Source organism: Microcaecilia unicolor, chromosome 11, assembly GCF_901765095.1.
Source record: "Microcaecilia unicolor chromosome 11, aMicUni1.1, whole genome shotgun sequence".
Taxonomy (NCBI): domain Eukaryota; kingdom Metazoa; phylum Chordata; class Amphibia; order Gymnophiona; family Siphonopidae; genus Microcaecilia; species Microcaecilia unicolor.
The window spans coordinates 38,811,597-38,825,132 of record NC_044041.1 but is presented as its reverse complement, the minus strand read 5'-3'; the positions used below and the strand labels follow the sequence as shown (position 1 = coordinate 38,825,132).

General features: G+C 45.8%; 1 protein-coding gene across 1 annotated transcript in view; it reads right to left on the bottom strand.

Annotated features, from left to right (window-relative positions):
• The window catches only part of KNTC1 (kinetochore associated 1), a 318,233-nt gene that overhangs the window by 131,523 nt on the left and 173,174 nt on the right, over positions 1 to 13,536 (bottom strand). Inside the window, exons 32-34 of the mRNA XM_030219253.1 lie at positions 4,962 to 5,034; positions 4,804 to 4,871; positions 3,920 to 4,203 (exon numbers count right to left, since the gene is read on the bottom strand). Of these exons, the coding sequence (XP_030075113.1) occupies positions 3,920 to 4,203; positions 4,804 to 4,871; positions 4,962 to 5,034 (425 nt within the window). The remainder of the gene's footprint in view (positions 1 to 3,919; positions 4,204 to 4,803; positions 4,872 to 4,961; positions 5,035 to 13,536) is intronic.

Sequence of the window (13,536 nt, the reverse complement as noted above, 5' to 3'; positions counted from 1 at the left end):
TTCAGGCTGTCTGAAAAAAGGGAGGGTATAAGTACATAAGTAGTGCCATACTGAGAAAGACCAAAGGTCCATCTAGCCCAGCATCCTGTCACCGACAGTGGCCAATCCAGGTCAAGGGCACCTGGCACGCTCCCCAAACGTAAAAACATTCCAGACAAGTTATACCTAAAAATGCGGAATTTTTCCAAGTCCATTTAATAGCGGTCTATGGACTTGTCCTTTAGGAATCTATCTAACCCCTTTTTAAACTCCGTCAAGCTAACCGCCCGTACCACGTTCTCCGGCAACGAATTCCAGAGTCTAATTACACGTTGGGTGAAGAAAATTTTTCTCCGATTCGTTTTAAATTTACCACACTGTAGCTTCAACTCATGCCCTCTAGTCCTAGTATTTTTGGATAGCGTGAACAGTCGCTTCACATCCACCCGATCCATTCCACTCATTATTTTATACACTTCTATCATATCTCCCCTCAGCCGTCTCTTCTCCAAGCTGAAAAGCCCTAGCCTTCTCAGCCTCTCTTCGTAGGAAAGTCGTCCCATCCCCACTATCATTTTCGTTGCCCTTCGCTGTACCTTTTCCAATTCTACTATATCTTTTTTGAGATACGGAGACCAGTACTGAACACAATACTCCAGGTGCGGTCGCACCATGGAGCGATACAACGGCATTATAACATCCGCACACCTGGACTCCATACCCTTCCTAATAACACCCAACATTCTATTCGCTTTCCTAGCCGCAGCAGCACACTGAGCAGAAGGTTTTTAGCGTATCATCGACGACGACACCCAGATCCCTTTCTTGATCCGTAACTCCTAACGCGGAACCTTGCAAGACGTAGCTATAATTCGGGTTCCTCTTACCCACATGCATCACTTTGCACTTGTCAACATTGAACTTCATCTGCCACTTGCACGCCCATTCTCCCAGTCTCGCAAGGTCCTCCTGTAATCGTTCACATTCCTCCTGCGACTTGACGACCCTGAATAATTTTGTGTCATCGGCGAATTTAATTACCTCACTAGTTATTCCCATCTCTAGGTCATTTATAAATACATTAAAAAGCAACGGACCCAGCACAGACCCCTGCGGGACCCCACTAACTACCCTCCTCCACTGAGAATACTGGCCACGCAATCCTACTCTCTGCTTCCTATCTTTCAACCAGTTTTGATACTTGTGGAGATGTCGGCGCTGTGTTGGGATGAGAGGATGAGACAATTTTTCTTTATCGAGTTTTAGTTGAAATGTGTTTGCCCAAGAGTCCATGATGTTCAAGCTGAGCTTGATTTCGTTGGTGATTTCTGTTAGTTTGGTATTGTACGGAATGTATATTATGACATCGTCTGCATATATGGAAGGGTTAAGGCCTTGGTTGGATAAGGGCTAGCGGGGTCATCATAAGGTTGAAGAGTATCGGTGATAGCAGTGATCCTTGTGGTACTCCATAGTCTGCCTTCCACAGTGGTGATATGTTTGAGTTTGATTTTACTTGGTATGTTTTTGTGGTTAGGAAGCCCTTAATCCAGCTAAGTATGTTTCCATCAATCCTGAACTTATCTAATAGTCTTATTAATATATTTTGGTTTACCATGTCGAATGCACTAGACATATCGAATTGGAGAAGGATGTTTTTGCCTATGGCTATTTCCTGCTTGAATTTGGCTAAGAGTGATTAGAACTGTTTTGGTGCTGTGGAGGGGGCGAAAACCTGACTGTGATTCGTGTAATTTATGTAATCTGTAAGTTGTTTGGTTACCATGCTTTCCATCAGTTTGACTACCAACGGGATCGATGCTACTGGACGGTAGTTAGTGATTCCGTCCAAATGTTAACCATTTTTCTCCCCAACCTACTCAATCCTAAATCCCTCCCCACCCTCACTGTTGTAATCTGTGGTACAACTAGATTTATTAATGAAAGTTACAAAATATACAATGAAAGACCCGCATGAATGTAATACCAGCTCCTTAGCTTTTAGCCCCCTGTTCCAAACCTTGAACCAATCAATCATATTCTTAGACCCTCCCCCTTCCCTTTCCAAAACACCACTCCCCACTTCCACTCCGCATATCCCTACTGATACACATCCCCAACCCCATCCTATCCCTTATAAACCACCTTATGAATCTCACTCCTCCCCATTCCCCCCCCCCCTTTTCCTCAGGATATTTTTAAAATTTGTCTTAATATGGGCTTTGGAGTGAGGGAGTCCTTCATAAATATCAAAAATGGGGAACAGCCTGTCTTTCAGCAGCCAGCAAAATGGACAGATCCTCATAATCTAGAAGATCAGGAACGGCGTTACTAATAACCGCGATGCGCCTCACTAGATAGGAGCAATTTGGAAAAGAATGGTTTGTTCAGCTGAATTATATGAAGGGGACCTAAGGGGGATCAGGGTCATGATTTGGAGGGGGTGGGGCAGCTGAAAAATTAACAAGAGAAAAGTAGCTTGAAGGTTTGATGCTTGGCTGGGTGAGAGACAGGCTAATATAACTGCTGTTCTATATTATGTAAATTATAACAAATAAAGTTATATAAAATAAAATCAAACATTTTGGGGAAGCTTACGACTCTTCTGGATAGGAGCAATAAACCCTGATGCCAGGAGAGCCCTAAAGCCTCCTCCGGGTACCTTCAGGCATTTGGACAGGGCTGTGATGGTGAACATGGTGCTGCTAGGTATGTGCTTACTCAACTCTGGAAATCGTTGCCAGAGAATGTGGTAAAGGCAGTTAGCTTAGCAAGGTTTAAAAAGGATCTGGACGGTTTCCTAAAGGAAAAGTCCATAGACCATTATTAAATTGACATGGGGAAATCCACTGCTTATTTCTGGGATAAGCATCATAAAATGCATTGAGCTTTTCTGGGATCTTGCCAGGCATTTGTGACCTGGATTGGCCACTGTTGGAAACAGGATACTGGGCTTGATGGACCTTTGGTCTGTCCCAGTGTGGCAATACTTATGTACTTATGTTAGAATAAGTCTTTCTATAAAGACAAAACAAAACAGGTGAACAGAACCATCAGCTTTAGCTGATTTATCTGGCACTGAAGAAAAGATGAGGGACCCAGCAGTTCCCTAGAGGAACTGCTGTGATGACTCCCATACCAGGGACATCTTTTTACTGATTCTGATGTATCCTCATCAAAAGAGTCTAAATGGCACTTCTACACTGTGACTGGCACTGTCCACAGCTAAAGAAATCCTCTTGATAATATCTAGTTCTTGATGCAAAACTGTGGTCCAGAAATAAATGCACCACCAGAAGCTAAAGCTCAAACTGTGGGTGTGTGGGGAAGAGAGAAGTGGGGTTAATAAAGGAGTTGAAGCCTGGTTCAAACAGAGAAAAAGAGACTTTGTGTGTGTGTGTGTGGGGGGGGGGGGGGGGGGGGTTATAATAGGCAAACTAAAAGGCAGAAGAAAACCAAGAAAAGGAAGATGAAGGGAGGACTTGGGTTCCTCCAAGTTTTCATCAAGGAGCTAAACCTGCTCCTCTCTTAATTCCCATCTTGATAATTCCTCTCAGGTGGTTACTAGTTTTCCAACTGGGCCAGGAAAAATCCTACCAGCCCACACCTGCAAGGGCGGTTCAATTACCATCTGCTGGAGACAGAGAATACTGGTGGGTTATGCCTGTGCAAAAATCTTATAGTAAAGAGCTCACAGTTCTTAAGTCTCTGTCTGACTGATGTGCTGGCTGATGTGTTCAAGTCTGGTCTGGTTAGTACCAAAAAATATTTTTCCCAGTTAAAATTCTCATACCTTGTTGCAGGAAGAACAGTTTTCCATTTCCTGACAAATGAGATATTATCATTAGAAGGCTCTTTTAAAAATATACTTATTTTTAATAAACACTAGTGAATGATGACATGCAATATCTCCCCAGTCTTAAAGTTTACTACATGCTACCTGCACATCTGCAGAGCCTTTTCAACTTTCCCAGCATCCAATGCCCTTAATGCCAATTGTCCCTGCAGGTCTTGCTCCGTCACTTCCAGGAGAAGGGCCAGTTTCTGAAGTCTGGATTCAGTGTTAGCCTTTTTTGCAATCCCATCTGGACTGTGAGTTATTTCCTGATCATTGGCCGATTTTGATCTTGACTTTTCATAGGCTTTCATGTGTTTTTCACAGAGTTCAGAAAGCAACAATTGATTTTCATAATCTTCCGGGGAAAGAAAAATATCATACTCTTCCTGTAATAAATAATAAGCAAGAACTCTGTTAAGGATGTCTTCCTTTTAGCTACTGCTACTACTATGGCAGTCTGTAATGACCACAAAGTTATGCTGAGGGTTGTACGTGCCCTTGGATGGTTAAAAAAAAAAAAAAAAAAAAGTATTTCCTACACCTTCAAGAAGTTACCATTTTTTTTTTCCATTTTAGGAGTTTATCTTGTATTGTTTCTTGATATGCATACCATTCCTAGGCCACCCTGGCAGCTTAGTCAATAGAAGTCACTATCATCACAGAATCGTGTGTTAGATGCTCTACAATGCATGTTATAAAAATATGAAAAGAAAATGGGTTTTTTTTTTTTACATCTCCTTCTAAAAGATATTCTTAAGGTGTACCAATAGACAACTGCTATTACTAACAGGCCTAACTTTAAATGTGCAGGCTGAACTCATCAAATGGGGAAAACATATCCAGGGGATACAGAGGCAGATGTTAACTGTTAAAATCCAGGCGCATGGCTCAAGGCAGTAGCACAGCATGACACGTGACCACTGAAGTCGGTGCACAGCACTATACACAACCCAGGAATGCTTAAACAGAACATTTCTGTTTATTACCTGTAAACCAGAGATCACACCAAACATTTTTAAGTTTTTCTCATACTGTTCATTCTTTAGACGATCTTCTGTAATAAAGCAGAATAAGTAAATAAAATGCTGAACTATAACCCTATCTCTCAAGAAGAACAATTCTAAAACATTAAGTTGAAATTTACCATTTAGAGAGCTGAGCAGCAGTCTCAGGATCTTAACAATTGTCTTTGCTATTGATACTTGGCTCCCTTTGTTCTACAATAAAAGAAAGACGATATGAGTCTATAAGTAATTTTAAGTTGGCTTTTCCTATGTTCCACTGAAAAAACAATTCCATTAAGTAAAGTTGGGATGACCAATTTTTTGAAGGCCAGAAAGCAGCTTGTCGGCTAATACACCTTCCTTTGCTACTAGGTAAACTGTTGAATAAGAACATAAGCATTGCCATGCTGGGTCAGACTGAAGGTCCATCAAGCCCATCCTATTTCCAACAGTGGCCAATCCAGGTCATAAGTTTAAGTACATAAGTAATGCCACATGGAAAAGACCAAGGGTCCATCGAGCCCAGCATCCTGTCCACGACAGTGGCCAATCCAGGCCAAGGGCACCTGGCAAGCTTCCCAAACGTACAAACATTCTATACATATTACTCCTGGAATTGTGGATTTTTCCCAAGTCCATTTAGTAGTGGTTTATGGACTTGACCTTTAGGAAACTGTCTAACCCCTTTTTAAACTCTGCCAAGCTAACCGCCTTCACCACGTTCTCCGGCAACGAATTTCAGAGTTTAATTATGCGTTGGGTGAAGAAAGATTTCTCCGATTTGTTTTAAATTTACTACACTGTAGTTTCATCGCATGCCCCCTAGTCCTAGTATTTTTGGAGCGCGTGAACAGACGCTTCACATCCACCTGTTCCACTCCACTCATTATTTTATACACCTCAGCCGTCTCTTCTCCAAGCTGAAAAGCCCTAACCTCCTTAGTCTTTCTTCATAGGGAAGTCGTCCCATCCCCGTTATCATTTTAGTCGCCCTTCGCTGCACCTTTTCCAAATCTACTATATCTTTCTTGAGATCTCAAGAGAGTGACAATTGATCTAATGCTGCTTATCCCAAGAATAAGGAGTACATTATCCCAAAGGCTTATGGACTTGTGGGAACTTAGAGTAACAGGGTTTAAAAAAAAAGTTTGGCTAACTGCTTTTACAACATTCTCTGGCAACAATTTCCAGAGAATGTGGTAAAAGCATTTTCAGAGAGGTAGTCCAGTCCCATATGCTTATTACTTCTCTAAACATGGATAAGGAGCCTGCATCTCTTGCTTGTTGATATCAGACATCAAAACTCGATTTTCAAATTAAGTCAATACTCTCTTACTATGATGAAGTGAGACAAAGTGCTCCGAGTGCGCAAAAAATGAAATGTTCTCAACTCTAATCCAAGGGTTCTAAATCCAGTCCTCGGGACATACTTAAGAGGCATATTTTCAAAGCACTTAGCCTTCCAAAGTTCCATAGGTTTCTATGGAACTTTGGAAGGCTAAGTGCTTTGAAAATATGCCTCTTAGCCAGTCAGATTTTCAGGATATCCACAACGAATATGCATGAGATAAAGTTGCATACAATGGAGTTAAGGCATGCAAATCTATCTCATGCATATTCATTGTGGGTATCCTGAAAACCTGACTGGCTAGATGTGTCCCCAGGACTGGGTTGAGAACCCTTGCTCTAATCCATGATGAAAAGATTCTCTCCTTGGCAGAAACTATGTCCACGAATGTCCCCATTTTGTCATGGATGCATTGAGCAAGCATGACTTGGTGTTATGCAAACTGAATGGAAGACCTCTCATGAGACTGACACAGTTCAAATCACTACAGCAGAGATTTTCTGTGTCTGTAAGAAATGCAGACTGAAGATATGAGGCTTTGTGATGCTTGGTTCCACTGTAACTTCAGCTTCCACTGTGCCCGATGAATATGACATCAAGCTCATCAAAAGACAAACTATATATAATTTTTTAAACATTAGAACTATCTTGTCAGTGTTTATCGCTTACAACTTAAAATCAGAAGTCTTAGGTATAACTCAGGGCAGACCAATAAACAAAAAAAAGGCAGACCAACTTGCTTAATTTTGCTGTATGTTCCTGTATTATATTTAGCACTTCTGAATTTAGGTTGGAACTATAAAACATACCGATGCAAAAAATTAAAACAGGTGTTTATTAAATAAATGCCGACTGCTGCTGTTGAAATTATGTCCAGAAAGTCAATACCAGGCCATGTCCAGATACCAGCATTAAACATCTGGGTATGTGCAGATTGCCGGCACTTAAGTATTAATATTCAACCCTTAACCAGTTTAGTTAAACTGGCCGAAGACAGGAAAGCGAAGATACATACCTGTAGCAGGTATTCTCCGAGGATAGCAGGTTGATTGTTCTCACATGTGGGTTGACGTCCGCGTTGGCCCGGGAATCGGCATTTTTGGAAGCAAAATATGAAAAAATCTTGCCAGAGTCTTCTGGCGCGCATGCAGCATGCACAGCGCATGCGTGGACCAATTTCCCACCAGTCGCATGAGCGTTCCCGCTCAGTTTAATCAAAGAGCAAATAATAAACAAACAACAACTCCAAAGCGAAGATACATACCTGTTGCAGGTATTCTCCGAGGACAGCAAGCTGATTGTTCTCACATGTGGGGTATCCCTAGCAACCAGGTTTACTCAAAACAATGAACATTGGTCAACTGGGCCTCGCAACGGCGAGGACATAACATAGATTGACCCCAAACCATAATCAACTAACCAAGAGTGCAGCCTGGAAGAGAACAAAAATGGGTCGGGTGGGGGGGAGGGGGGGGGGGGGGGGGGAGAGAGTTGGATTCTAAACCCCGAACAGATTCTGCAGCACCGACTGCCCAAACCGACTGTTGCGTTGGGTATCCTGCTGGAGGCAGTAATGAGATGTGAATGTGTGGACTGATGACCATGTTGCAGCCTTGCAAATCTCCTCAATGGATGACGACTAAGTAAGCCACTGACACAGCCATGGCTCTAACATTGTGAGCCGTGACATGGCCCTCCAGAGTCAGACCAGCTTGGGTGAAAGTGAAGAATATGTAATCTTCTAGCCAATTGAAAATTATGCGTTTTCCGATGGCGACTCCCCTCCTGTTGGGATCAAAAGAAACAAACTGGGTGGACTGTCTAAAGGGCTTTGTCCGCTCCACGTAAAAGGCCCATGCTCTCTTGCAATCCAATGTGTGCAAACTGCTTTCGCCAGGGTAGGTATGAGGATGGGGAAAAAATGTTGGCAAGACAATTGACTGGTTCAGATGGAGCTCCGACACCATCTTTGGCAGGAACTTAGGGTGCGTGCAGAGTACTACTCTGTTGTGATGGAACTTGATATAAGGTGCATGCACTACCAAGGCCTGAAGCTCACTGACTCTACAAGCTGAACTAACAGCCACCAAGAAAACGACCTTCCAGGTCAAGTACTTCAGATGGCAGGAATTCAGTGGCTCAAAGGGAGCTTTCATCAGCTAGGTGAGAACGACGTTGAGATCCCATGACACTGGAGGAGGTTTGACAGGGGGCTTTGACAAAAGTAAACCTCTCATGAAGCGAACAACTAAAGGCTGTCCAGAGATAGGCTTACCCTCTACACTGCGATGAAAAGCACTAATTGCACTAAGGTGAACTCTTACGGAGTTGGTCTTGAGACCAGACTCTGATAAGTGTAGAAGGTATTCAAGCAGGGTCTATGTAGGACAAGAAAGAGGATCTAGGGCCTTGCTGTCACACCAGATGGCAAACCTCCTCCATGTGAAAGAGTAACACCTCTTCGTGGAATCTTTCCTGGAAGCAAGCAAGATTCGGGAGACACCCTTCGACAGACCTAAAGAGGCAACCTCTAAACTCTCAACATCCAGGCCATGAGAGCCAGAGACTGGAGGTTGGGATGCAGAAGTGACCCCTAGTTCTGTGTGATGAGGGTCGGAAAATACTCCAATCTCCACGGTTCTTCAGAGGACAACTCCAGAGGAAGAGGGAACCAGATTTGACGGGGCCAAAAGGGTGCAATCAGAATCATGGTTCCACGGTCTTGCTTGAGTTTCAGCAAAGTCTTCCCTACTAGAGGTATGGGATGATACGAATACAGAAGGACTGTCCCCCAATGCAGGAGAAAGGCATCTGACGCTAGTCTGTTGTGGGCCTGAAGCCTGGAACAGAACTGAGGGACCTTGTGATTGATCTGAGTGGCAAAAAGATCCACCAAGGGGGTGGCCCACGCTCGGAAGATCTTGCGGACTACACCCATGTTCAGTGACCACTCGTGAGGTTGCATTATCCTGCTCAACCTGTCGGTCAGACTGTTGTTTATGCCTGCCAGATAAGTAGCTTGGAGGATCATGTCGTGACGGCGCGCCCAAAGCCACATCTGGACGGCTTCCTGACACAAAGGGCGAGATCCGGTGCCCCCCCGCTTGTTGGTGTAATACATGGCAACCTGATTGTCTGTCTGAATTAAAACGATTTGGTTGGACAGTTGATCTGTGAAAACCTTTAGAGCATTCCAGATCGCTCTTAATTCCAGGAGGTTGATCTGCAGACCTCTTTCCTGAAAGGACCAGGCTCCCTGAGTGTGGAGCCCATCTACATGAGCTCCCCACCCCAGGAGAGATGCATCCGTCATCAGTACTTTTTGTGGCTGAGGAACTTGGAATGGTCGCCCCATGGTCAAATTGGATCGAATCGTCCACCAGTGGAGAGAATGCCAAAAGCTGGTGGACAGTTGGATGACATCCTCTAGATCCCCTGCAGCTTGAAACCACTGGGAAGCTAGGGTCCATTGAGCTGATCTCATATGCAGACGTGCCATGGGCGTGACATGAACTGTGAAGACCATCAGGCTCATTTTCAAAGCACTTAGCCTCCCAAAGTTCCATAGAAACCTATGGAACTTAGCCTCCCAAAGTGCTTTGAAAATATGCCTTCATGTCGCCCAGAAGTCTCAACATCTGCCGAGCCGTGACCTGGTGAGATGTTCAAACCATGGACACCAGGGACAGAAGATTGTCCACCCTTGTCTCGGGAAGATAAGCTCGAGCTGTCTGAGTGTTCAACAGGGCTCCAATGAATTCCAATGCTTGGACTGGGGAGAGATGGGACTTGAGATAATTTATGACAAACCCCAGTAGCTCTAGCACCCAAATAGTCATTCGCATGGACTCCAGAGCACCCTCCTTCGAGGTGCTCTTCACCAGCCAATCGTCGAGATAAGGAAACACATGCACTCCCAGTCTGTATAGCGACGCTGCGACTACAGCTAGGCATTTGGTAAACACTATGGGCACAGATGCCAGGCCAAAAGGCAGTACACGGTACTGAAAGTGCTGTGTTCCTAGCCAAAATCGAAGATACTTCCTATGAGCTGGAAGTATTGAGATGCGTGTGTAAGCATCCTTTAAGTCCAGAGAGCATAGCCAATCGTTTTTCTGAATCATGGGAAGAAGGGTGCCCATGGAAACCATCCTGAACTTTTCTCAGACAAGAAATTTGTTCATGGCCCTTAGGTCTAGGATGGGACGCATCCCCCCTGTTTTCTTTTGCACAAGGAAGTACTTGGAATAGAATCCCAGCCCTTCTTTCCCTGGTGGAACGGGTTCGACTGCACTGGCCTTTAGAAGGGCGGAGAGTTCCTCTGCAAGTACCTGCTTGTGCTGGGAGCTGTAAGAATGAGCTCCCGGTGGGCAATTTGGAGGTGTGGATTCCAGATTGAGGGTGTATCCTAACTGGACTATTTGAAGAACCCACCGGTCGGAGGTTATGAGAGGCCACCTTGGTGAAAAAACATCAACCTCCCCCCTACCGCCAAGTCACACCAGTACAGACACTTTTACTGAGGCTATGCTGAACTGGAGCCAGTCAAAAGCCCATCCCTTGCTTTTGCTGGGGAGCCACAGAGGCCTTAAGCGCACACTGTTGACGAGAATGAGCGCACTGAGACTGAGCCTGGACAGGCTGCGAGAAGCAGGAGTCTACCTACGCCTAGCATAGGAATAGGGAGCACCCCTCTTCCCTCCAAAAAACCTCCTAGATGAGGAGGTAGTAGCAGAAGACGCCCGGCCGGAGAGAGAATCCATAGCATCATTGTGCTTCTTGAGCTGGTCAACCAGATCCTCTACTTTCTCACCAAAAAGCTTATCCCTCCGGCAAGAAACATCTGCCATTCGCTGCTGGGACTTCTGGTCCAGGTCAAAGACATGCAGCCATGAGAGTCTGCGCATCACTATACCTTGGGCAGCGATCCTGGATGTTACATCAAAAGTGTCGAACGTACCTCTGGCCAGGAATTTTCGACACGCCTTCTGCTGCCTGACCACCAGGCAAAAAGGCTCGGCCTGCTCCGGAGGTAGTGCATCAACCATGCTAGTCAGTTGCCTCACCGAGTTCCGCAAGTGGATGCTCATGGAAAGCTGGTATGTCTGAATTTTGGCAGCGAGCATAGCGACCTGATATGACTTCCTCCTAAAAGAATCCAAGGTTCTAGATTCTCTGCCTGGGTGCGCCAAGGCAAAGTCCCTAGTACTCTTGGCTCTTTTGAGAGCGGAGTCCACCACCATGGAATTGTGAGGTAGCTGAGACTTCATCAATCCAGGCTCCCCGTGGATCTGATATTGGGATTCAGTTCTATTCGGGATCACGGGATTAGACAGAAGGAACGACCAGTTTCGCATAAGGACTTCCTTCAGTACATTAAGTGTTACAATACAATACATTATGCAAAGGAGCCGTTGCAGACTCTGTAGGTGGAGAAGGATAATCCAGAACCTCGAGCATCTCAGCCCTGGGCTCATCCTGAACCTCTATAGGGAAGGGAATAGCCGCAGCCATTTCCCGGACAAAGGAGGTAAAAGAAAGACTCTCCGGTGGAGAAAGTCTCCTTTCTGGTGGAGGGGAAGGTTCAGAAGGAATCCCATAGGACTCGTCAGAAGAAAAGTACCTGGGATCCTCCTCTTCCTCCCATGAATGCTCATCTTCAGTATCGGACAAGACATCTCTCAGAGCAGTCCGAAACTGAGCCAGCCTTGATGCCGAGGAACGACGTCCTTGATGGCAGTGCCGAGAAATCGACGCCCGCCTGGACTCCGGTGAAGCTTTCTTCACCAACGTCGAAGGGGAGTCGACCTGGGTGGCATACCGATGCTGCAGACGGCACCGAGGTTGGGGACCTCACCACAGGCGAAGGGCCAGATACCGCTGCAGCAGACGGTATGGAAGGCGCAAGCACCCCAGACACCGAAGCAGACTGGCGCAGTAACCCTTCCAGAAGCAGGGCCCTGATGCGCTTGTCGAGAGCCTCCGTCGGTCAAGTCTGCAGGGTCGGCATAGAAGGCGGTGGCAGAATCTGTCGAGGCTCGGGAGCAGGTACCCGGCTGCTAGACTGACGCATCGGCACCTCCTGAATAGAGGGAAAGCGATCCTCTTGGCGCCGACGCTTCTCGGGTGCCGAATCCCTCGACGCCCCAGGACTCCCAGCACAGTGTGTTGAAGGAGAACGATGACGGTGCTTCTTCGTTTTTGCTCAACGCCCGTCATCGAGACTCCTCGGTACCAATGAGGAAGACATGGAATCCTCACATCTCCTCGGGGCCGGGTCCGACGAAGGTCATTCCCGGGGGGGGGGGGGGGGGCCTGCATATCAGGAGGCCTCGAGACAGGTGGAGACCCACTCGATGCTTCACTGCTCACAGCACGAGTTGGTCGTTCCGCAGCCATTACCTTCACTCCCGACGTCGATGCATCCCTCGATGTTGATGTCAACGCCACCGACCTCGGTACCGATGTCGAAGGACCGGACCGAGCCCCAAAAAGCTTCTCTTGTTGGGCCTCTCGAGACACTTGAGTCCATTTCTTCATGTGAAGACACAGACTACAAGCGGCTGGGCTATGGTCGGGCCCAAGGCACTGGATACACCAGACGTGGGTATTGGTACCCGAGATGGTCCGGTTGCACCGAGTACAACATTTGAAGTCACTGAGTGTCTTCGATGACATGGAAGAAAAAACGGCTTCGGCGAAATCAAAAGTCACGATCGTGCCTGTTAAAAGAAAAAAGGGCACAAAAGGAAGGGAACAAGCCGGCCGTGCTGAAAAAGAAAGGAAACTTTAAAAGGGCACAAAAAAACTAAAGAAAACTACGAGGAAAGTTTTTTTTTTTTTTTTTAAAGTAAATTGTAATAAAAGAAAAGAAAAAAAGGCAAAAGCCTCAAACCGAAAAAAACTCTTTCCCGGGCCTGAGTGGGGAAAAAACTCGACCGCACCTCAACGCAGAGAAAAGATAACTGAGCGGGAACGCTCATGCAACGGGCGGGAAATCGGTCCGCGCACCAGAAGACTCTGGCAAGTTTTTTTCATATTTTGCTTGCAAAAATGCTGATTCCCGGGCTGACGCAGATGTTGACCCACATGTGAGAACAAGCAGCCTGCTTGTCCTTGGAGAATGCTATTTATGTGGTCCTATTTGGCTGATGACCTTTACAGGCTAAGGGCTGGATATCAGAACTTATCTGGTTAAGTGCCAACTCTGCCCCAGACCACCCATTCAATAGCTGTTTTTAGCCTTTGACGGGATATTCAGCGACACTATTTGAGTAAGTGCTGCTGAATATTTCCTCAGGGCCCAGTCAGCATTAACTACTGCAATGTCTTGTTTCTCAGGAAACTGCAAATTATAACACTGCAGC